The sequence below is a fragment of the Natator depressus genome, chromosome 16 (assembly GCF_965152275.1).
Source record: "Natator depressus isolate rNatDep1 chromosome 16, rNatDep2.hap1, whole genome shotgun sequence".
NCBI classification, from domain to species: Eukaryota; Metazoa; Chordata; order Testudines; family Cheloniidae; genus Natator; species Natator depressus.
In genome coordinates this window covers 13,266,295-13,289,788 of record NC_134249.1, presented here as the reverse complement: position 1 = coordinate 13,289,788, position 23,494 = coordinate 13,266,295, and the positions used below count along the sequence as shown (strand labels likewise).

Below are 23,494 nucleotides of genomic sequence, written 5' to 3'. Positions count from 1 at the left end.
CCCCACACTCACGTTGAAAGGCAAGGTCACTCTGCACGACAGGGTGGCGCAAGGAGGAAAGGGCCCTCCCCCAGCCAGGCTGTAGACAAAGCTGAAGCGATGGAGCTCCCGGCCCAGAGTCGCTTTTGTTGGCTTGAGGATGGTCACTGCTTGGCCGAGCGCTGTGACAGGCTGGATCAGGAGCTGCTGAGGCTCCTCGCCAGCAGCCTGCAGAGAGCACTCCTCCACCTTCAGGGGAGTCTGGGCAATCCCTGCCCGAAACGAGACCTGCAGGGGGGCAGCAGGAGAAGGAGAGTTCAGTTAGCCAGTCTCGGAGGCTGCATCTCAGCTCTGTATCTGGGCTGGCAGGGAAGGAAGCCAAAGGATCCACCCATGAACCGGCTGAGGACTGGAGGGGGCAAGCCAGCCCCGATCCCCAGTCTCCAGTTGATGTGGCTTCCTCATGGGTGAGTACAACCCGGCTGGGTGCTTCTCTGAGGCGTGGGCCCTGGACGCAATGAAGCTCTGTCCACGCTGGGATCAGAACTGGGTTACTCCAACTCTGTCTACACACCGCTGGCATGGCAGAGTTCTAGCAGGGTTTCTGTCACCAGCCCAGGCAGGAATCCTCCGCTCCACGCCACCTGACCCACCGGAACACAACTGTCTAGCCCATCCAACGGTATCTGAGCCATACTATACCCCGAGGCAGGTTGATTCTCACCCACTCTTTACAGGATGACCCTCTCTCTAATTTCTCTTTGCTTTTCATTTGGCCATGTGAATGTGGGTTATCGCTCCCGACTCCCCTGCAGAGTCACTTCCCGCGGTGTGATGGTGCGGCAAACCCTGCCCTGGAGTAACAGGCCTGCGTGGGCAGTTGGAAGGGACAGTAGCACAGAAGGAAGGGATTGGCAGGATGGCAGAAGCAGAATAAACCTTCATTGCCCCCAAGCACTGTCAAAGGCATGGGCGTTAGGGGATCTGCCAAATAATGCTGCGTGTACCAGGAAAAGCAGAGAGAGCGGGAGGTGGGCCAGCTGCTGGAGATCTTAGCCACCACCATGCCACGGACACCAGCCCTTGGGTACCTACCTCCCAAGGAATCTACAGAGGCTACCTGCTCCCCACGGCACCAGGGTTACTCTAGCTCAGCCCAGGTGCTCAAGGGGAAGGCTGTGGTCTGGCTACAGACCAGTGAGAGAGGGGAAGATGCTGCTGAGTTGGGAGAGCTCCACACTCGGTGACCACAGGACAGGTGAACCCCCACAGTGGGGAGCTTTCTTCAGGGTAAGATACTTTTCTTTCGTAATATAAGCATCACCCCTGGGGATTAAAGCTTTGTTGATTGCACACGTTTCTTGCCTGCCGAGTTAGTCCACTGCCTTATACTTGGGTTTCTAACATGGCTTCAGACCATTGTAATTCCATGTCCTCTCTGGTCTGGGCCAATGTACCAAAACCCACACTGCAACTGCAGTGTTTAATGCACAGCTGTAGCTGGCCTGGCTCTGATCCCCCTGCACAGACAGCGCCGGGTTGTAAGGGCCGCATCCAACAACTGTCGTTGTTCCCTGGGCTTTGGGTCAGGCTGATGACAGCCGCATGGCCAGCAGAGTTTGCACAGAATGGGTTTGCGGACAACCCTTTATCTGACTGATAAACGGTCAGGAAATCTAGAGTCCTAATTCCTGAGCCCGAAGAGTTTGAGCAGGAAGCTATGACCACATGAAGAGGCTGGAGCCACCTTGTTTGGTAAAAATGATTAGCCCTGATAGACGCTGACCCCTAAACCTGATTTGTGGATGGAGGGGGAGAGGGAGGGGACAGCCCGAACCATCTGGAATCAAAGAACCAGTTCCCTGCCAATTGTCTGACATGCACTGTGTATCCTGGCACAAAGAGAACAGAGGAGAGGAAAACGAGTTATTTACCTTCCCCCAGCCGGAAGGCCCCAGTGAGCTATCAGCACCCGTCACCAATGATCAAATTCTTACAGACAGGATGTGGAAATAAGAGAGACACCAAGCCAAATGGCTCTGTTTCCGGCCGGCAGAGCCTTCTGACGAGATCTAGGTTGCTAAGTGATATGTTATCATCTTTACACTAAAAAACGTTCCACTAAAACCTAGGCCTGAGTCATCAGAGACCTGATTATCATCGAAGTGTAGTGTAGGACTGGAAGGGCGCTCGAGAGGTCATCGATTCTAGTCCCGTCCCCTGCACTCAAGGCGGGAATGTGCTAAACCCTTTACCGCTCTGTACCTGCCTAACTGGGGCAATGTATATACCCATGGGCATAGTATGACTGGGGTCATTCTGGGGCACAGTCTGATCCAGCTAACACAGCGACACTCTCTCCCTGGGGGAATGCCTCCACCGTAAGCCAAGGTGCGACTGCGGTTTGTGCAGCCATACCCCCGCGAGCACAGCTGAAAACAGCAGCGTAGATGCAGCGGCGTGGGCTTCAGCACGGTCTGTGCAAGCGCACCAGGGTACGTACGCGTGTTGCTCGCCTGCGCTGAAGCTTGTGCTGCCACGTCTACACGGCTACTTTGAGCTGGGCTGGCACGGGTCTGCCTGCACGGCACTCCCATCCTGCACTGAAGTGCGGGTGACTGGAGCGGGTTGTCACAAATTCTCTTGTGTCTGGAGGAAGCTGGTTGCAGGAGCAGCCTCGGTCAGACTGTACCCTGTACGCAGGGAGTGAGGCTGGGTGGGGCGCGGAGGTGGCGTTGGCATGGAGCGGGAGTTTGGGCCAGGTCAGACGGGCCCAGGAACAGGTCCATGGTCACATGCCGTCCTTGGCAATTAGCTCTCCCCCGGAATTCTCTTCCAAGGAGCGGCTCTCCCCTTCCCGTAGCTACGACTTGTGTGAGTAGCAAAGGCAGGGGGGTGCAGCTGGCTCCATGCAAACTCCTTCCCACGCCAGCTCTACCGACTACCCTCAACCCTGAGCTGCAGCCTGATCCCCGTCCCCTCCCCGGGGCTATTCCTGTCTTAGCCCCGTCCCAGGGGGCTGGCTCAGCTACCCGCTGCCTGGCCCATTTGCACGGTCTCTTACACACAGGCCATTGCTCTTGCCCAGCTGCACCTTTGATCTTTTGATGCCAAGCCCTGCGGAACATAGTGCGGACATGTATCAGGAAGAGCCCCCCCACCCCCTCACATTTCTCTGCCATGCCCCGCACACTTCCTGCTCCTGCCAATTGTATCGCTGCCCCTGATTGAGCTAATTACCTCAGCAGACCAACCATTGCCCCCCCAGGGCAACGGTCCCCACCAGACCCTGTTCATTGGTTCCAGTCATGCCTGTAATTGCCTCCGTGAGGCATTTAGCTAAGGGACCGGGGGGCTATACCTGTCACAGCCCCACACATCTATCAGATGTGTCTATCTAACACTTGGTTTTAAGCCCATACAGTGAGTGCTGGCCTGGGCCTCTCTCAGCCAAAGCCTGCCAAGCCAGGGGATTCATTCAAGCAGGTGCACAAATGACTTCTAGTCGCAGAGCCCCCTGGGATTTCATCCCAGCTTTCCAGGGGTAAAGAGGCTCCTGCACTAACTCCCCATTCCCAAGGCATCACTCACTCTACGGCCACAGCAGGGAACAAACACACCAAGGTGCAGGGACGGGCTATGCAAAGCCACTCTCCAAGTGGCCTGGAGCCTTCTAGCTGCTCACCCGGTCTCATGAACTCAGCCCAGCCAAGCCTGGCGCCAGCCAGGCCCAGCAAAGGCAGGAGAGATGCCCAGTACCTGGACATAAGCAGCTTTGTTGACTTCCAGCACGGTGGTAGAAGGCCACTTGAAGTCCTGGGTCCGGTAAAGCTGCAAATGGAGCTCCTGCGGCAGTTTGCACTCCAACGGCACCTACGCGGGAGGGAGACAGGGCTGAGCTCCAGGCTGCTGTCGCTCTGACAGGGCTTCCACAGGGCACTGGGTGCCCACTGTACATCACTGCAGAAATCTAAGCTCCCGGAGCCAGCCCTTAGGCCTTGCACTGATGGGTGCCTTAGGAATACCTCAGAAAAGGGACGATTATTTCAGCGACAACGGATATACCTCCCCCCACTCCGGTGCTTTTTCCTGATGCAGCGTCCCAGAGGGCTACAGCCTTCATGCTCCCCCCCTCCCGCCCCCGAACAGTCCTGCCAACAACTCGGACATCTGGCTCCTAGTCTCACCTTTGACCTCTCTCTGGCTATTCAAGAGAGCGTGTCTGTGTAGGGCAGTTTGTTCAGAACTTATTGTGTACTTGGTTCATTATAACCAGGCGGAAACCTGCTCCACAGTCAGAGGTGTGGAAGCAGAGAAGCGAGGGTGGAATTGCCATTGCCCCAAGGGCCTGGGCAGGTCTGTTCCCGATGCCGTATTCCTCCCTGCTTTGTCCTGGCCAGTGACTCAAGGCATGGGGCTCCCGGAACCTGCATGAGACAGTTCCTACCTCTCCTCGCTTCACTTGCTCCAGGTCCCGCAGTCTGAGGAACCCTTGGGCAGGGCCAATCTGGGGAGCTGGGGCGAGTGGCAGCCAGCTACAGGTTTCCAGATTGCTGGCTCCTGAGCCAGTGTGACAATTTGGGGGTCCTGTCTGCCTTCATGCGCGGCGGAAGGCCCGTATGTGTGCGGATCCCCATGGGCTAGCAGGGTGGTGTCATGCCTCTGCCAGGCCAGAGACAACGGCGAGTGATCAAAATTCAACCATCCCCTAGCAAAGTCGAACACCTCGGGACCATGGGTTTGGTCTAGTTGGGAGACGCCGTTGCCTCCTCTTGTCTGAAGGGAGGGGGTTTGAGAGGAATGGAAGTTACCGGGAGGAGAACAAAAGAAGCAGGAGCCTCTAAAGGGACTCACAGGGGGAATGGAGAGCGACTGGGGGAGACATTTTGCATCAGATTAAGATGAGGGGTGGGAGGCTGCGGCAGGGGTGGGATAGGCAAAGGGTGGCAGCCGTGGCCTGCCAGAACACAGGTGATCTCCCAGGGCCCACAGGAGCAGGCTGAGCTAGGGAGGGACATGGCATTTAGGGTGTTTTATTGTTTTGTATGCGCCGGTGAACTGCATGATTCAATACAAACAGCATGCCAATGTTAGGCTGGCAGAGTGTGCGCGTGTCGACCGTGTCACAACTGCAGGCCCCCCAAAGCTTCACACCTCTAGGGTGAAGTTCTGCAAGAGGGGGTGTGTTTAATTACTGGGGTCAGGGCCGTATCCAGAGTGGGTAGGCAGCTGGACAATGGGTTCCAGCCCTCAGAGGGGGCTGCCAGAGAGAGGGTCTGTGGTATGAGAGCGCGCCTAGGGACCCCGAGACTGGGGGAGTGGCAGGACTCCATTCGGGGTCCATGGGCTTGAAGCATTGGGGATCCAGAACAGCAGTGGCTCGGATTCCCCTCGCAGCAGTCCTGACGAATGGCTGGCAGGGGGCACTCACTGGGATCTGTGACGCCAGTCAGCCCCCAGGATGGTAGAAATCCTGTACTTATCTCTACTGCCTCTGGAACGGAGGGATGCTCTCTGCTGCACCACGAGAACTCGGCCGCCCCAGTCACTTAGGGTGACCAGACAGCAACTGTGAAAAAACAGGATGGGGTGCGGGTGGGGGGGTAATAGGCGCCTATATAAAAAAAAAGTCCCAAAAAACGGGACTGTCCCTATAAAAGCGGGACATCTGGTCACCCTACAGTCACGTCTAGCTGCGTTGTGAGCAAATGGCAAACGCTTTCGCTTCCCCTCCGACGGGTTTTGTTGTCAATCCCCTACCAGGGCGGGAGGAAGGAAGACTATTCCCTAGTCACCGGGATTTCTCTGGCGCAGTGGGGAGGAGCAAAGCGTGACTGAAAGAGAGAAGGAAAGAATCCTCTCGAATCACAGCCTGGGACTCCTGCTGTCCAGAGGGGACGCTCCAGACCCGATTCTCCTCTCGGAAACAGCTTGGAGCCTTGGAGATTAAACAACAAACAACTCCTCTTACCTCGACTTTCTCCAGAGATGAAGCCAGTGTCAGGATCAGCTGGGAACACAAAGAGAATGGAAAGAACGTGAGACGCTGGTGAATGGCTCGCAGAACTGATGCAGCAGACAGTGCTCTGGAACCTGGTTCCCGAAGCGCCGCGCGTGGCATCTTTTAGAGGTGGGAGCCAATCATTTGGGGGGTAGAAAAGGGTTAAAAGTCCAGAAGACAGTGTGGTTTCTGGCCACTGAGTTCACTGTGCCACTTGGCATGCTGGGACTTGCAATCTCCGCACGCCACCTCTGTATTAAAGACAAAACCGGCAGCTGCGGCCTACTTGTCTGCAAGTTCGGGTGTTGCGATTGCAAGGTACTGAGCAGCCTCAACCTCCAGCAAAGCTAATGCGGGGGTTGAGGATTCTCAGCACCCCACCGAATCAGGCCCTCGCGACTGGCTCTCGGCTGGGCTAGGGTCGGGCACCCCTGCCTGCTGGAGCCACGGGCAGCTGGAGACACGCAGATGAAGCTCAGTCCTTTACTGGCATTGCCTAGGAGTGGCGTGAAACGCAGGGACAGTTCTGGAAGCGACGGAGTCCATTTTAGTTGCTTAGCGCAAGGGTTCGCAAAACCCTTTTTTGTGCTGAGGCCCCCCCGCCGCCCCCGCATGCAATAAAAACGCCACGGCCCCCCTGTGCCACAGCAACTGCTTTGCTGCATGTAAAATCCAGGGCCGGCGCTGGGGACATCAAGCCGGGCACCTGACGGGGCCCCACGCCACAGGGGCCCCTGCAAAGCTACATTGCTCAGGCTTCAGCTTCAGCCCCAGGCGGCAGGGCTTGGGCTTTCTGCCCTGGGCCCCAGCGAGTCCGATTCTGGCCCTGCGTGGCGGACCCCCTGAAACCTGCTTGCGGCCACCCCTAGGGGGGCCCTGGATCCCTGGTTGAGAACCACTGGCTTAACGGATGTAATGGACATTGGTACTGGGTACCTGCCCCGAATAGCCTTTCATTACCAGAACTTGCTATTGATGCTAATCATGGAATCATAGGACTGGAAGGGATCTCGAGAGGTCACCTAGTCCAGTCCCCTGCACTCATGGCAGGACTAAGTATTGTCTAGACCATCCCTGACAGGTTTGTGTCTAACCTGCTCTTAAAAATCTCCAGTGATGGAGATTCCACAACCTCCCTAGGCAATTTATTCCAGTGCCTAACCACCCTGACCGTTAGGAATTTTTTCCTAATGTCCAACCTAAACCACCCTTGCTGCAGTTTAAGCCCATTGCTTCTTGTCCTGTCCTCAGAGGTTAAGGAGAACAGTTGTTCTCAATCCGCCTTGTAACAACCTTTTACGTACTTGAAAACTGTTACCATGTCTCCTCTCTGTTTTCTCTTTTCCAGACTAAACAAACCAATTTTTTTCAATCTTCCCTCATAGCTCATGTTTTCTAGACCTTTAATCATTTTTGTTCCTCTTCTCTGGAGTCTCTCCAATTTGTCCACATCTTTCCTGAAATGTGGCACCCAGAACTGGACACAATACTCCAGTTGAGGCCTAATCAAAGCGGAGTAGAGCGGACGAATTACTTCTCTTGTTTCTTGCTTACAACTCTCCTGCTAATACATCCCAGAATGATGTTCGCTTTTTTTTTGCAAGAGCATTACATTGTTGACCGATATTTAGCATGTGGTCCACTATGACCCCCAGATCCCTTTCCCCAGTACTCCTTCCTAGGCAGTTATTTCCCATTTTGTATGTGTGCAACTGATTGTTCCTTCTTAAGTGGAGTACTTTGCATTTGTCCTTATTGAATTTCATCCTATTTACTTCAGACCATTTCTCCAGTTTGTTCAGATCCATTTGAATTTTAATCCTGTCCTCCAAAGCACTTGCAACCCCTCCCAGCTTGGTATCATCCGCAAACGAGTGTCAATACTCTGTGGATACTAATGGATACTCTATGGCAATTCCGAATGGCATTAAGGGTTTGCCTTCTTTTCTTAAGGGCCTCACACCTTCCTCAGGACAACATCATCCCCTTGGCCTTCCCTATACACATTTGTTAATCAACAGGACAATTTGGATCCATTTCTTTAAAGCAAGGTTCTAGTGCAAAAAGCAACTAGGCAAAAAAGGCACCTTCTTACTTAGCCAATTTGCTCCCAGCATGGAGAGACTCATATCTGCTTATTCTAGTGACAACGATACGCTTTCACTGCTTTTTTCCCCTCTCTCAGCCCTGCAGACCCATACGGCTCTGAGAGAGGGAGCTGGAGGCTATTCGTGCATCGGCAACAGAATGCTTTATCAAGTTGCAGTCAGACTGCAGGGTTGGCAGGTAGATAAAAACAACGGCTTTTTGCTAGGAAACGGAGCACATCTTATAGAGAAATGAAGTGAGAGCTGGCTTCTGTGAGTGAGTGTTTGTGGTTTGCAGGCAGAGTCCTTTGGGAGGAAGCTTTCCAGGGCAAGAGACACGTATGCATATACGCCACTATATAAATAAAAAAGCCATGGTCTTTAGCTGTCTAAAGGTGATCAGCAGGGGTCACTTGCCAAGAGTGACAGCTCATGTAGGTTTCATTCCAGGAAGGCAATTTGTTTATTTCATGCAACTTGCCCAAATGTCACTTCCGTTAGCAAAGCCAGAGCAGACAGCCAAGGGCTGTTTAGCAGGTAACATTTCCCACAGAGTCCCTCGTTTTGACCAAATCTGATTTTCCCACAATTACTAGGAGAGAAAAGCAGCACCCTTGGGTTGGGGTGGGGAAGTGGCAAGGTGCAAACCCATGAACCGTCTAACAGCATGGATGCTGAAATGGAGAAATCTGAACTGGCATGCAGAACACCAGCATGTCGCTCGAGATGTCTTGACTACATCCTGCTACCTGGCTGGCCCTCGCAGGATTATTAAGACTTAGCCTGATATTCAAAAGTGCTGAGTGCCCACGGCTACAGTGACTGACGTTAGAGTTATTGGTGATCAGCTGCTCTGAACATCAGGCCACCAGTGCATTAGAAAAGGGGGCTGGAATTAAGTGAAATACTTGCTAGAAGGCCAGTGACTAAGAGCCCGAGTCCGCTCCCACTGATGGCAATGGCCAAACACCCATTCAGTGGAGGCAGAAATGAGTTCTAACAGTCCCATGCTGTGAAATACACTAGGACTTTCCTTGATGCCTGAAGGTGACAAAGTCTCAGTGAAATACACTGAAATCTCTGCCCAAGCAAGGACGGCAGATTAATACCCTGGCGATTCTGTACAGCAGGAATCGCTGCAGCAGGGGGAGGGGGGCAATATCTCTGAGCAACAGACCAGGAATCAGTGTGCTGGGGGGTGGGGGCAGACTGTAACACCAAGCCGTTCACGGGGATAAGAACGTAGACGTTAGCACCATGTTGGACTATCACTGACCTTATTCTTGGCTTGGCTTCCCCTCTCCAGTTCGGTGTGGCAGTCCCCCAAATACCTTTTCAGCACAAAGTGAGTTTTGTTTTGTTCGGCTCTGCAATGGGGGTCTTGCAATGTGATATCCGTGACGTGGACATTTAAACCCTAAGAGAAAGATACCAATGTATCCATCACCTGTTACAGGCAGAATCCCAGATTCCCCCTGGCGCCCCCTGCTTGGGGAAAACGTGTGGTTGATCCCTCTGTTGCTTCTCTCCCCCCTCCACAGGGGCGGAGTAAGGCAGAACCCTCTGACCCCCAGCGTCCAAATGTCAGAGACAGGAAGAAACCAAGAGCCCAGCTCTGCAAGACAGTGAGAACCCTTCTCCCGGGTCCCAGTTCTCTTCCCACAGTTCTGTCCGGAGCATGTGATTTCTCAAGCCTGCACGCTCCAGCTTAGTCACCCACCTGCAAGGTCGTCTTCAGCATGACTATCTCAATGGAGTCGTCCGTGCACTTCCACGGTCGGGACAGACTGAAAAATGCTTGAACAATATTGACGGTCTCAGGGTGTTGTGCAGGTGTTGGTGGTGGAGTCTTCACTTCTGGTTCTATAGAAATCAACATCAGGACAGCATTGGGCAGGGGCTGGAACAGCTCAGTTCCTTCGGCAGCCCAGAGAGAGGCTATTGGTATCTACAAGGATGAACTCACTGGGATGATGTCTTTGCGAACTCAAGAGTAACCCTCACAATGCAGGTGATGATAGAACCCAGGGGGTCTGATCTAGTGCTGGGGAAAGGTGCCAGACTGAGCTCTGGAGAGGGAAGGTAGGGCACAGGCAGAAGCAGGGCCAGCTTCCCATATGCTGCCCCACCACTGGGCCTTAGCCCTGAGCTGGAGAGAGCCATCTCTGGAGGGCAGGGGGCTCAGTCCCCATGGCCCAGCCAATCCTGGGCACTTCTCTTGAGGCTGCCAATAAGGGGAACAATTTGTGCGAATTCTGATGTGGACACTTGCTCGCTGGGATCTGGACTGAGGTCACCAAGCAGCCAGCAGATGACAACAGCGCTTAGCGAGTACTGACCTGGCTGGAGCTGAGCCTGTGACCACGGGGGTGGGAGGCTCGGCAGCCCATTCCCAACCTCTTGAGCCACGGGGCAGTTTTGCCCGCGGGGCCATTAGGGAATGTCTACACTGCCATGTAAACACCCGTGGCTGGCCCATGTCAGCTGACTTGGGCTCGCGCTACAGGGCTGTTTCATGGCGGCATAGACCCCGCAATGGGTCCCAGGGCCTGGGCTCCAGCCTGAGCGCGAAGGTGTACGCCGCCATTAAACTGCCCTGTAGCCCAAGCCCCGAGAGCCTGAGTCAGCTGACACAGGCCAGCCATGGGCGTTTAACTGCAGTGTAGACCTACCTTTAGAGCCCGGCTGACAACTGAGTCGAGTGACTGGGCACCAGGCAGCGTCTAGTGTAGACTCACCACATCTGTGCAGCTCAAGGGTCACATGGGTAGCAGACGGGATGTCTGTATATGAAGCTATGTCATCAAATCCCCTCTCGCGGGCCAAGCCAATCAGGCCCTGCTCATTGTCAGGGAGGACATTCTCATCCAATGCCTTGGAGGGGAATATGGTGATCCAGTATTTCCCAGACGCCTGTGGAAGAAGAAGAGGGAGGAGAGAGAATAGGAGGGCGGGAGATGGAGAAGTCAGGAACTGATGTGCTGGAGTGGGGTGGTGGCGGCTAGCAAGCTTGTCTGTGACCCACAAGCAATCACAGACCTGGCGGAAGCTGGTGGGGGTGCTAGCCATTTTTCAGTCAGGTTCAATGAGGGCACAACCAAGTGCATCCTCCGCAGCCTAAGGACGAAGCCTGCAGGAGCCCAGGTGTTGCGCGTGGTGAAGTGGCATGGCCCCCGGGACGTCATGAAGCCCCTTTGGCGAAACTAAAGCAGGGCCCCAGCTCCCCCCACTGCCCAGATGAGAGTCACTAGGACAAGCCGGTCTGTTCTGGTGCCGGGATGCCATCAGGACCCAGGCAAGCTGCAGGAGGCCGGGCTGGTCCTTGGCAAGAGACGGCTGTGGAGCACTCCAGCACGGCCGGCAAGAAATAGCGGCGGGGAGTCAATAGGTGGCGCTAATGGTTGAAATAGATCAAAACAGGAGGGGGAGCTCTCACCGCACCAGCCAGAGCTGGGGAGCCGTAGGGGAGCGCTGCCTGCCCAACCCAGGGAGAAGAGGGGAAGCTGTGTGCCCCCCCCCCGCCTCCTTTTTACTTTAACTTCTGTGCTGCTGGCAGGTACCACCTTTCGTCTGAGTGCCGGCCAGAGGTCCTGGCCACTTGCAGCCTTTCAACATCCCAGGATGCTTTTCACAGAGTAGGGCTGGTAAGCCCGTTGTCCTGGCCAGATTCTCACTCAGTGACAGTCTGCTTCCCTAAACTCCTCCTGCTGTTTCCGTTGGACACAGAACTCTTCACTGCCCATCCCGGATTGCTCTGCAGCATGGCTGGGTTTTTTAAAACAACTGCTGTGTTCCACCCCAGAGGTGGCTGCTTTTCAGGTGAACATTTTGAGCTGAAAGGCATCACAGAAATATGAGCTCCCTGTCAGCATTTCCCTCCTGCCTTACCATGATGCTCACGGTGCGTTGTGTATCAATGTTCCAAGTCACGTTGGGTTGGCTTTGGAGGATCAGCAGTATTTTCAGATCCTGCAGCAGCTTTGCTTCGGGGCAGACCACATTCACCTTCACCTCCACGGGCTGAGAGCTACAATGCAAACCCCAGAATAAACCAATGGGCTCATGAGCCAACATGGCCTCCCACTGTGGTTAGTCCACTTTCTCGGCCACAGCTGGGCCCCCTGGACAAAGACCTCCCACGGTAGGCCTCTTCTGCTAACAAGCTCTCCGCAGCTTCAGGGCCTCTTTTGCCATCAACAAAATATGCCACGTGGTCCTCTGTCTCTCTCTCTGTCCCTCACACACACACGGGCCTAGCCAGAGAGGAACATGCCATCACTGGAGACTGGATAGAGTGCGTGGGTTTCAAGACCCTCCACACCTTTCCCAGCCCCACAGACCTCCCACCCCACTGACCTCCCAGTCTTCCTAGCCAAGCCCCCACTTAACTGGGGGCTGTCCCCCTCCATCAAAGAGGGAGATACCCCACACTGCTCTACCCCCTGGCCTGGGCCCTCACAAGGTGCCATCCCCTTCCAGAGCGTACCCCGCCCCAGCCCTCACTCTCCCCAGCCCCTCACCCCCACACCAAGGGCGGGAGCCTGGTCATCACTCTTACCACTGCTGGGCTCTTGCCAACAGGCAAAGAGAACCACAACCCTCCTCCAAATCACCCCTATCCGCCCTCTTCCTTCCCCTGACCCCCGACACCTGCAGCTCTGTCCCCAGAGCTCACAGATCCGAATCCCTCCTTGAGCCTCACCGCCCACCCTCCAAACAACTTCTCCCCAGACTGAGCCTCGAGACGTACTCTCGGCCCCATTGCTGGGACCCAGCCAGCAAGTGTGTGTTGGGGGGAGGGGCTCCCTTCCTAAGTGAAGCCCTACTGCATACACCCCCTGGCAGCGCAGTGAGCTTAGCTACCCTGCAGTGCGGCTCTCGGCCCAACTGCCGGGGCTGCCTCTTTAAGAGGTGCCCCCTTTCCCTCCCTCCCCCGGCTAGGGAAGAACCTGCAGCCAGCCTCAGGTGTATTCTGATGGGGAGGCCCGGGGTGGAGAAAGCTCCGACCCCTCCCTTCGCGAGGTGACGGGGTTGGAAGCACACCGATTACCTGGTCTCCTCTGGGCCCTGCTGCACATGCAAGATGTGAGCCTCCTTCCCCTTCTTCGCACTGGGGCTGGTGCAGCCTTTAACCTCTTGGACTAAGAACTCGGTCTGTAGGTACCGCCGGGCACTGAACCCAGACTGCACGATGCAGTCCTCCGGACTGCTAGCATCTGGGAGAGAGAAGAAAAATCAACCATATTCTCCAGCGTGGGGACCTCTGCTTAGCTGCAGTGACCTCCCTCCCCGACCTCACAGGGGCCTGGTCTCCAGGCCAGGGTATGGGACGGAGCGGGGACGTCTGACGTGGGCTTCCATGCCCCTCACTGCTACTCTGCAACACACTGAGCCATGGTAGAAATGGACACAGCTCCTGCTGACGCCCATGAGAGGTGCAACCTCTTACTCCATGGCTCAATGTGGCCCATTGCTCCCTGCGTTCCACAAGAGTCAGAGCAGCTGGTTTTAGACAGAGATGGCGCTGAGATTCTCAGCGGTACCATTGGTATCAAGGAGTCTTGTCCAGAGAATCCCCTTCCTCCCTTATCAACTCAGCCTCTGCTTGACTAGCTCCAAACCAGCGCCTGCAGGCAGCATTTAACACGAACCGCTGCTTGCAAGGGAGTGCATGCTGCTGAGATGCCAGCTGGCATGGACAGGCCACTGCTCTGAGGAAGTCCACAGCACTAACAAAAAAACAAACCTGCCATGTCCTTAGTAAGCCTTCAATGAAAGTCTAAGCCTGAGTCGAGAAATGTCTTTCGCCAGTGTGGCTTTTCACGGTAAAAACGGCTTGTTTCTTTTAACAGCCCCAGCGACGGCCCGCCAAGGAGGACGGGAGCCACGTGCTGCCCTGAAACCTGCCCCTGCTTTGATCGTGTGAGAGTGAACCAGAGCAACAGCTGGGTACTGTGGAGCCTCCAAGGGGTGACAGCACATCACCGCACAGTGGATGCCAGCTCCCAGCCCCAAGCACGTCCAGGACCCACCTTCGCCCACTCGGAAGTGGATGTGATTGGGGTTTTCCAGCTTGGTGAAGGACGTGATGCCCTCATAGTGTTCTTTCACCCGTTGCACAAGCAGCTCATCACTGATATGCTCGAAGGCACTGGACACGTTGCGTGTGACGCCACTGACCATGTTATTCTGAAAAAAACAAAGCCAGCAATAGAATGGACACGACCGTCCCGACTGGTGATGGGGCTCCCTGCTGGGGCGACACCAGAGGCCCACATCCCACCAAATATCAGGCTAGCCCCAAACACCCCATTGGGTCCAGGGGACATGAGAGCACTCCCATCTCTGGAAATCGGGCCCAAGGGTGACCAAGCAACCAGATATCAAGACCCCGCAACTTCCCTGGCCGCTCTGTCAAAGGGCAGGCACACATGTAGGCAACGCCCTGCCCCGGCTGCCCAGCCGGCCCGGCCCGGCCCAGCTCTCACGGGGATGATTAGAGCCCTGCGGGAGGGGTCTCTCCTCAGACACCGAATCCCAGCCAGGTACCACATGGGCAGCCTGGCTGTGCTTGGGTTCTGGCGGCCCCCCAGGAAGGCTGAATCAGCTGGCATGGCGTTGGGATTTTCCAGGAACATTCAGCGGAGCCGGCATCCAGCCTGTCTGAGCCCCTAGGTCACCTTTGCTGGGTGAGCACATGCCAGGGAAGGGAGCCAGGAAGCTGGGCTGGCCCTTCACTTCCCCCAGGGCAGCGCGTGGGGGGGGTCAGCGGAGGGGCCGCTGGCAGGAGTGGTGCCATGTTCGATCTGATAGCCCTTTGCACCCTGCCCCTGCCTCCGCCATTGTCAGCCCGGGTTATTATTAGACACAAATAGGAAGGAGGTGTAGTTTGCTAACAAAGCTCCCAGCCCCGGCCAAGCTCACTGGAGCCAAATCCCATCCCTGACCTTCCTCCAAACAGGCAGAGGAAACGGGAGCTTTTTCAAGTTCTGTGCGTCACTCGCTGCTTAGACTGGCCCTCTGCTCAGATCCAGGGCCAGAGGGGAAAGCCAGCCAGGGCCAAGCACAGGGCCTGAGCCAAAGGGAGGGGTGCGCTGCGGGAGGCAGGGGGAAACAGGCCAGCTGGGGGGAGGGGCAGTCTGGGGGAGGGGCGCGCTGTAGGAGGCAGGGGGATACAGGCCAGCTGGGGGGAGGGGCAGTCTGGGGGAGGGGTGTGCTGCTGGAGGCAGGGAGCTGCTGGGTGGGACTCTGGGGAGCTAATGCTCCCCCCCGCCCTCCAAAGGGAGGGTGGCGATGATCTCTCATTTTCTGGGGGAGCCAGCCGCTCCCTGGATGCTGCCAACTCATCTCTGACAGGCCAAGCTTATTCCTGGGGCTCAGCCCCATGCTTTGGACGAGTCCCAGCTTGCCTTGGGAGTGGCCCAGACTGCCCCAGGCGCTGGGGTTTTGAAACCCTTTGCAGCCAGAGGCTCTCCCCGGCTCCCTGTCAGGTTCTCCTGCATCCAGAGGCAGAGCGCTGTGCTGGGGCCCCAATGCAGAAGCACAGTACAGAAGGGATGGGTAGCTCCTCCCATCCCATCCCTGCTCCTCTCCGCTGCCCACGGACCCCTCACAAGGGGGGGGGGCTCTTTGCAGGCTTTGCTCACCTATTGACAGCGCACTTCCTGTCTCAGACGCCAGAGGGAGACAGACAGATGCGGTATAGCGCCCGGGAGGTCCCTACGGGGAGACCCAGGAGGAGAGACGGGCCAGGGACCTCCCAAGCAGCAGGCCAAGCTCTGGTTTAGGCTGGCGGTAGGATGAACCCAGGTGTTCCCTTCATCATCAGCTATTTCTCATGCAGCCCTTTGAAGTTCCACACACCCCACGGCTTCTGCGCGGCTGCCTGTCTCTGTGTGGCTGTGCTGGCCTGGCTCCCAGGAGGAGGCAGGGGCCCAAAGGCCCTGCAGTGGGCAATGCTAACAGGAAGGCAGCCGCAGAAAGGGGCTGGATGGGGGGATGGGGGGGGGCCCTGGCAGCCAGGACTTCCCGAGGAGCAGGATGGGGGAAGCCCCCCAGAGAGTAGCAGGGAGGCATGGGCTGCTTTGACCTGGAGGTTGGGCCCACTAACCACAAACCAGGAGATGATTGGAGCCTTAGCAAAGCATCCACATGCCCTCTGCAGCGAGCACCGGGCCAGGGCTCCCCCAAGCGCCCTCCTGGCCCGTGAGCCAATGCTGCGTTGCCAACATTTCCACAAGGGGGTCCCCCTTGGCTGTGCAGAAGCCTGTGTCCCGCTGGGGAGGCATGTGCTGCACTGGGGATCACTGCGGGCTGGGGAAGCTAGGCATGTGTCTTCACATTAAACCAGCGTTGAAGAGGGATGTTCTAGTAAGCGGTGTGGCCCAGTGCTGGGCATATAGCGTTGAGTCCTAGAGGAAGGGGGGCCCAGGGCCTGCTACTGGCTGCACAGGGCTCATGAGTTGGCTGCTAGAGGTAAGTGGTTCAGGGCCCACTGCTGGTTGTATGGGGCTCATGGGCCCCCTTCCCACTTGCTGGGTGCATGGGGCTTTGGTCTCCCCCTCACTGGGAAATGGAGGTCAGGGCCCTCTCTTTCCCTCCCCTGTGGGGTGTATTGGGCTCAGATCCTCTCCTCTGCTGGACAGGAGGAAAAATCGGGGCCTTTTCAAGTCAGCCTTTATTAACCCTAAAATCCTCCCTGACTTCTGAAGCCACCTCTGGTGTCAAGTACAAACCGTGCCATGACTATTGATAAACAGCCTGGACACGCCCTTCCCTGCCCGTGGCACCCACCCCCCCCCGCCGCCTAACTGCCAGTGCTGACCTTCGTGAGTCCTTTCTTCACCTCCTGTCCTAGCTCTGCATTCCTTCCAGTCCCCGGCCCCAGCCCCATGCCCACCCCCACCGGCTCCTGGAGCCCTTGCAGCTGCTCTGCGTGAGGAGAAGGGGGTGAGGGGTGCAGGACTTGGCTTCTCAGCTAGGGAGGCAGTGCACGTTTCCGATGGGGGGGTCACACGCCCTCTCCAGCCCCTGCTGTTTGTTATCAATACTAATGGGTCCTGGGGGGCTTGGTTTGGAATTTGGAGGATTTCTTCCAGCTGTGGCAGCGGCCAGCAGCTAACTGGCCAAGAACTCCCCCTTCCATGGGGCCCGTTGCTCAACCCAGCCAGAGGAGCTGAGCGGCTCTCCCAGATGCCGCCAGCTGTTTGCTTCCCATTCTCACAAGAAAAAACACAGACAGACAAAGGCAAACAACAGGACACAGGAGCCAGAAAGCCTGAACGAGAGACCAAGACAGAAACAAGACAGAGACGTTTCCTTCTCCCCTTCTTTCATGCGCTCCTCCCCACCCTCCTATCCAGGGCACTCTTCTGTGTTGTTTTAATAACATGTCCCTCCCTATAAGAGACTTCTTGTCCCCAGCTGGCGTCTCTCCCTGGGCAAGGAGAGTTGGTGTGGAGTTAGTCAGGGACACAGCCTGCCAAATTCCCAAGGGAAGCAAAGCCAGATATTGGAGGGTTAGGGAGTCAAGGCACCAGCCTGTGTTAGTGACAACAACATTTATGCTATTGACTCTTACCGTGGAGTGCGGTAGTATTGTCTAGTGAGTAGATCCAGAACTCCTGGGTTCTATTCAGAGCTGGCTCTTCAGATTGTCTAATAAGCAGCTCTGTCTAGCTATGGTGCTTATATGTCACTCATCACCATTTTACCCGAGTGCTTCACAATCTCTAATTTAGCCTCACATCACCCCTAGGAGGCAGGCCAGGGCTGATCTCCCCAGTTTACACAGGGGGAACTGAGACACTGAGAGACTAAGTGACTTGCCCAAGGTCACACGGGAAGTCGATGGCAGAGTTAGGACCTGACATCAGGTCTGCTGAGTCCCAGGCTAGCCCCCTAACCACTGGGCCACCCTTCCAAATGTCTGGCCCTACCAGGCCACAGTCATGCACACAAACAGATTCTGAGGATTTTGCTGTCCTGGCTAGCTGGCAGAACCAGTCCCATTTCGACTCCTGCCTCTGCCACTGACATGCCTAAGGATCACGGAACTGCTCTGTGCCACAATTTCCCTACATGTAAAATGGGGGACTGATAATCTTGCCCTGCCTCACAATGGCCACGTGCCCCTTTATTCATGCATGTTCATAAAGCCTGTTAATGCCACCAGGTGCCAGACAAGGCAGAGTGTCATTAGAAGCGAGGCGAGCAGGTGGCAGGGCAGGGGATGTGTCCACTCTGGGGACGGACCAGCACCAAAACCCCAGATACACATTTCCCCAGATCTCACGTGGGGTGGAGGAAATCAGCACCGTACCTAATGCTTCCCCTCTAACCTGCCTCTAGTCAGAACATGAAGGAGAAGAAGGTTGGATCTTTCTCACTTTGAATGCACTGTTCTTCACCTAGCTCGCTGAATAGGTGACAGTCCAGTCTGTTTCTCTTCTTGAGTGGGGCAGCCTTCTCACCCCTGTAGGGAGCCCAAGGGGTCCCCATTTTTCATAGATTTACATCCCTGTCCCTGGAGGCCCTGTATTGTGTCCACCATCCTTTCAGCCAAGGAGGACTGGAGCGGCAGCATATTCTAGGGCATAGGACACTGGACTGGGGATAAGGAGATCCGACTCTTATTCCCAGCTGTGACACTGAGCTGCTGGGTAACCTTGGGCAAGTCACTTTCCCTCTCATCCTCTATATTCAGACTGCCAGCTCTTCAGGGCAAGGAGTGTCCCTCGCGCTGCATATGTACAGTGCCTAGCACAATGGGGCCCTGAGCTCAGCTGTGGCCTCAAGGTGCTGCAGTGATACCTGAAAACAATAATGAAGGTGGACAATGCTGCTCTTTAATCACGGAGGGCCAGATCTCAGAGATGTGATGGGCTCCACCTCCCCCACCATGGGCTGCCCTTCCTCCGACTCCCTTCTGACCTGGGGACCAGACCTAAGAAGGAGGCTCCCACTCAGCAATACACAGTGCTACCCCGAGGCTGTCCCATTTGCTAGTATGAGGTAGCGTTCCAGCTGCTCAGACCCTTCTCAAGCAAATTCCTGGTGAGTGAAATTCTCCAGGCGCGCTCTGAGCCCAGAGCCTGACGTGTATTTGTGGTGAAAGTCTGAACTCAATCTGACTGGCCCTCGTGAGCTGAGTGTGGAAGCCATGATGACTCCTTCCTCTGATGTTCTGCTCAGACGTTCCATGTTCAGCTCAGCCAGCAATGGCTGGATCAGATTTTACTCAGCTGGTCTCAAAACACTCACTGTGAGGCAAGACTGAGCCTGGAGAACATCCGCCCCAAAGAATTAGTTTGAGAAAGTTCTGAACAAGCCAATGGGAGCCGGGACACATCTTTTGTTCCTTCTGACGGTCATGTGTGTTTAGGAGCTCCGCTCAATGCTGCTAATGTGTTTCAAGGTACAATACTCACCGAGACAAAGGTCGGGTGGAGATCCGCCGAATGAACTGTCACCCTACAGGACTTGTCACAGATGATCACAAACAGCACCTTTCGCTCAGGTGGGGTGGTCCTTCCTGCTGAGGACACACTCAACTGGAAGTGCCCCATCTGCAGGAGAAAATGGGGATAACGTCATTCATGCTTACTGAGGATAGGTGCTCTCGGGACAGTGCCCCATCCGCAGTGAAGTGCAGAGAAGGCCGGCTGAGCAGGTTGGGCAGGCAGGGAGAGGGAGAGGAGGAACCCTCACTTCCACATCTACATGGGCCAGCCACACAGGGCAGCCAAGGGCTTTTCAGCCTGGGCTACTTGTGCTGCAGATTAAGCTAAAGCCAAACACAGCAAGAAACAAACTGAAAGTCACCATGAGAGCGAGCGGCCCGCTTGGTACCATTCTGCCTGTGGGTTGGGCACTCCATGCCAGCTGCCCCGGACCCAGGCAGGGAGACGTCGCTACATGGACAGGGAGGGAAGGGGCCAGCTCTCTCCTCTGGGGTCGGTGGAGGAGAGAAGGAAACCCTGACTATGCTCAGCTGATGCGTGTATGACCCAGTCCCTGTGCCTCTATGTTCCATCTTGAACTGGACCCTGCTGAGGACTGGTGAGGACAATTACACCTGGTCTATACCCGCTCCCCTTCCCCCTCGGCCCCCAGAGCAGACATACTGTTATATGCAATGCCCCCACACTCTCCATTCACCCGGTTGTGCAAAGAGCCCAATCTCCTTCTGGTATTAGTGTCAGGAGAACCCTGTCAGGACTTGGAGCTCTCGTTCATGTCAGAAGTAACTGAGAAGATAATGCAACCCCAGCATGGCTTGTTAAGAACAGGACCGAGGCGGAAAGACCTACCCAAACCCCACAACCTCTCTCTTCGGGCCACCACAGTTAGAAGGTAGCTGAGAGGCAGCCAGGGAGTGGACTGAAGGGTGTTGATGTCCTAGGGGAAGGAGAGCCTACTTGAGTTAGGGTCAGCACAGGGAAGATCAGGACCCAGATTCTCAAGTCCCAAGGGCCAGGAGTCAAGTCCTTGTCCAGTGCAGGGGGGAAAGCGTGAGTTTGACTGGCGAGCCACGAGAGAAAGGTCTTCTCGCTGCTCCTCCGAGAGGCGGGGGCTGGAATGTGCTTCCCTGATGGTTTGGGTTAGTTTCAGTGGACGCGCTGGTTGTTGTCAACAGCACACAGACACGTGCAGCGGCCCGGGGAAACCACCGCCCCACCCTAGCTGGTGCATCCTGTATGAGCTCAGACAATGCGGCTGCACCTGCAGCCACCAGGGGCTCCCTGTCACAGGCCCTGCCGAGGCTGGCGTGCTGTTTACGGCCACGCAGTGCGCGGCACAGAAGCTGCTCCGTGCCGCTGAAAACAGGAGCCTGCCGGGGAGTCTCATGGGCTCCTGCAGCTGTTTCAGGTTCTGTGCAGCCCCTCCCCACAATTTAACTGGAAACCTCCCTCCATCGCCCCCTAACGCGCTCCACAAACGCCCTCCCACTGCCGGGCCATTGCCTCAGCTCCCCCTACATTCAGCCTGGCAAAGGAAGCCTTGGGCACTGCAGCCAGGAGAGCCCTTCCACCGGCTTGGCTGGGGGGGTGCCCCAAGTTTGTTTCAACCAGTCCCAGTGCCCAGGAAGGTCCAAACTTTGCCCAACCAAGAGCCACCCCAGCAGCTTGCCACAGCGAGCAGGAATGGAGCAGAGCAGACTGCAGTCCTCCCCCGACCTCCGCCACCAGCCCTCGGGCCTGGTGGCCCACAGAGAACCCAGCTCTCCTCTGCTCAGATTCAGGGGAAGCCCCACATGCTCCAGGGGCTGCATTTCCGAATGAACACTTAAGGCAATGGCAAGGTGCGCTGCAGGCTACTAGGCACGCTTTGGCCACTCTTGAAGTACACAGAGCACTCCTGCCCACACACCTGTACACACAGAGCTCAGGGGCCAGCTAGTTCTGCCAGCTTTTTAGTTTCAAGACAGTCCGAGGGGGCCCTCAGACATTGAAACTTGGGGCACTAATCTGTACCAATCTGGGGTGCCTAGAGTCAGTCTCCTAAATCTGGCTTCAGGTTCCAAACTGCAGGGACCAAGTTTCAACACTGCTCCCTAAACCGTCACCCCACAATACCAAGTACGGGATGGAAAACTCCGAGGAGTTAACCACAGTAATGGATGGACAAATTAACAGAGAGACCCTCCAGCAGCACCTAACCCTTCTCCCAGCACCATCCGAGGGCCATCCGCATGGCATTGCACATGCTGCTGAATCCCGCTTCCTGCCAGAGCCTGGCTTTTCCCTAGAGGTCACCCAGGCTGACCCTGCTCGGAGGAGCCGGTGGCGGTTGGGCTGCGGGCTCTGTGATATCGGGCAGAGCTTCACACATAGGGTGGCCAACACTGTAATTCAAAAGTACGGGACTGTTTTCTTAGCACCCCTAGCGGGGAGTGGCCTGTGCCCACGGGGCCGGGGTGGGGTGCCCACCACCACGGGGTGGGGGTACTAATCACATGGCAGTGGAGGAAACCTTCCACTCCCTGCAGCAGTCAGGCAGTCTGGGCTGCCAGGACCCGGCTCTGGAAGCGAACAGGGCAGCACAGAAAGGCAGGGAGTGGAGAGATTCACCCGTGAGTACTGGCCCCCGCTGGACAGGGCCCCCTGCTGACCCCAGCTTTCCCTGTTCAGGCTCTGTCTGGCAGAGCAAGTGGACGGGGCCGCGTGCCCTGGAGATGCACTGAAGGGCCAGGGTGAGGAAGGGGCTCTGCCTGGCAGAGGGGTCAGTACTCCCAGGGTGTGGCCTCCCTGCTCGCAGAGTCTCTGCCCATGTCCCCAGCAGAGGAGCGTAACTGCTGGCCAGGGGCTGCTGCAGACTTGGGGGGCGAGGCAGGCAGGGAGCCTGGGCCTGGCAACCAAGCCCCTGCCCAGAGCCCTGTCCACTCCCCCCACCAGACAGAGCCCCCTACTAATTCCAGCCTTTCAGTGTGGCTGCCCCCCCGATAACCTTATTGTGCCCTCCTCAGGGGGCCGTGCGCCAGAGTTTGGGAACCTCTGTGCTATAGGTACATTGGTTCAGTAAATCATGGGCCTGGCTCTGCATTATGACATTGACTCATGTTACAAACTCTGTATCACTGGACGGTAAGGGAATAATCAAACTGGCTTTGCATAATGAGAATATTTGTAATATGTTGAGAGACGGGATACAAGGTGCTCTGCACTGATTTAGTATGGGACAGGGCAATTTTCTATTTCAATACGGGACCTCCCTTGCAATACGGGACTGTTGGCAACGCTGTTCCCGCACACACACACGCCCAGATGATCTTATCAGGAGCTACTGGAAATTAACTGCCAAAAAGTCTACCACCAGCCTCGTAAGAATAACTCAATCCTATTACAAGTCCAGCCCCTATGCGACAGCACGAGGTGTCCTGTAAATATGACTGTGTGGGTGGCCACAGGACCCCAGCCGGTCTGTCCCCTTGGCCCTGTGATGGGGAGGGCCTTGGTTCTATTTTTACCACCTGTTTTTTCCAGGGGCCATTGTTTCTCTCCTCCAGAGTGGCGGGAGGTTTTATTTTACCCCAGTACTGCCTTTTTTATGGGGATCTGCTTATAGAAACCGGCTTCCAGTAATTCTTCTATATGTGGAGCCTAGACTTTCTCCTCAGCCCCCTCCTCTCAGTCGGGGCTTGGTGCCAAATACCTTGAATGGCACGATTGTGACATCAATGGCTGGCTCCCCCCATCTCCTCTTTACATAAACAGTTTGTGTGTGGGGGGGCAAGTCCATGCTTTTTATTTACATGATACAACACACTGCCCCACAACCAGGTCTCCCACCGTCTCCTCCCCCCTCGTCCGTGCCTTGGCAGCCAGGCGATGGAAGCTGGGCTGGATCCACCAAGCAGAGAGAGGAGACACTGGCTGCGTCCACCCAAACACTGCGTTGAGGCCCAGCTGTCGCTGTCCCTGATTCA

At 56.0% G+C, this 23,494-nt stretch overlaps 2 protein-coding genes across 3 annotated transcripts in view; one reads left to right on the top strand and one right to left on the bottom strand.

The window, feature by feature from the left end:
* FPGS (folylpolyglutamate synthase) overlaps window positions 1–14,565 on the top strand; it is a 43,797-nt gene extending 29,232 nt beyond the window's left edge. Inside the window, exon 16 of the transcript XR_012642115.1 lies at window positions 13,920–14,565. The gene's annotated coding sequence lies outside the window, so the exon portion shown is untranslated. The remainder of the gene's footprint in view (window positions 1–13,919) is intronic.
* The window catches only part of ENG (endoglin), a 55,843-nt gene that overhangs the window by 7,485 nt on the left and 24,864 nt on the right, over window positions 1–23,494 (bottom strand). For both annotated transcript variants that reach the window (XM_074973837.1, XM_074973836.1), the window contains exons 3-12: window positions 19,497–19,634; window positions 14,100–14,256; window positions 13,118–13,283; window positions 11,956–12,094; window positions 10,806–10,980; window positions 9,788–9,930; window positions 9,344–9,484; window positions 5,951–5,989; window positions 3,739–3,852; window positions 13–267 (exon numbers count right to left, since the gene is read on the bottom strand). In XM_074973837.1, coding sequence (XP_074829938.1) covers window positions 13–267; window positions 3,739–3,852; window positions 5,951–5,989; window positions 9,344–9,484; window positions 9,788–9,930; window positions 10,806–10,980; window positions 11,956–12,094; window positions 13,118–13,283; window positions 14,100–14,256; window positions 19,497–19,634 — 1,467 coding nt within the window. The remainder of the gene's footprint in view (window positions 1–12; window positions 268–3,738; window positions 3,853–5,950; window positions 5,990–9,343; window positions 9,485–9,787; window positions 9,931–10,805; window positions 10,981–11,955; window positions 12,095–13,117; window positions 13,284–14,099; window positions 14,257–19,496; window positions 19,635–23,494) is intronic.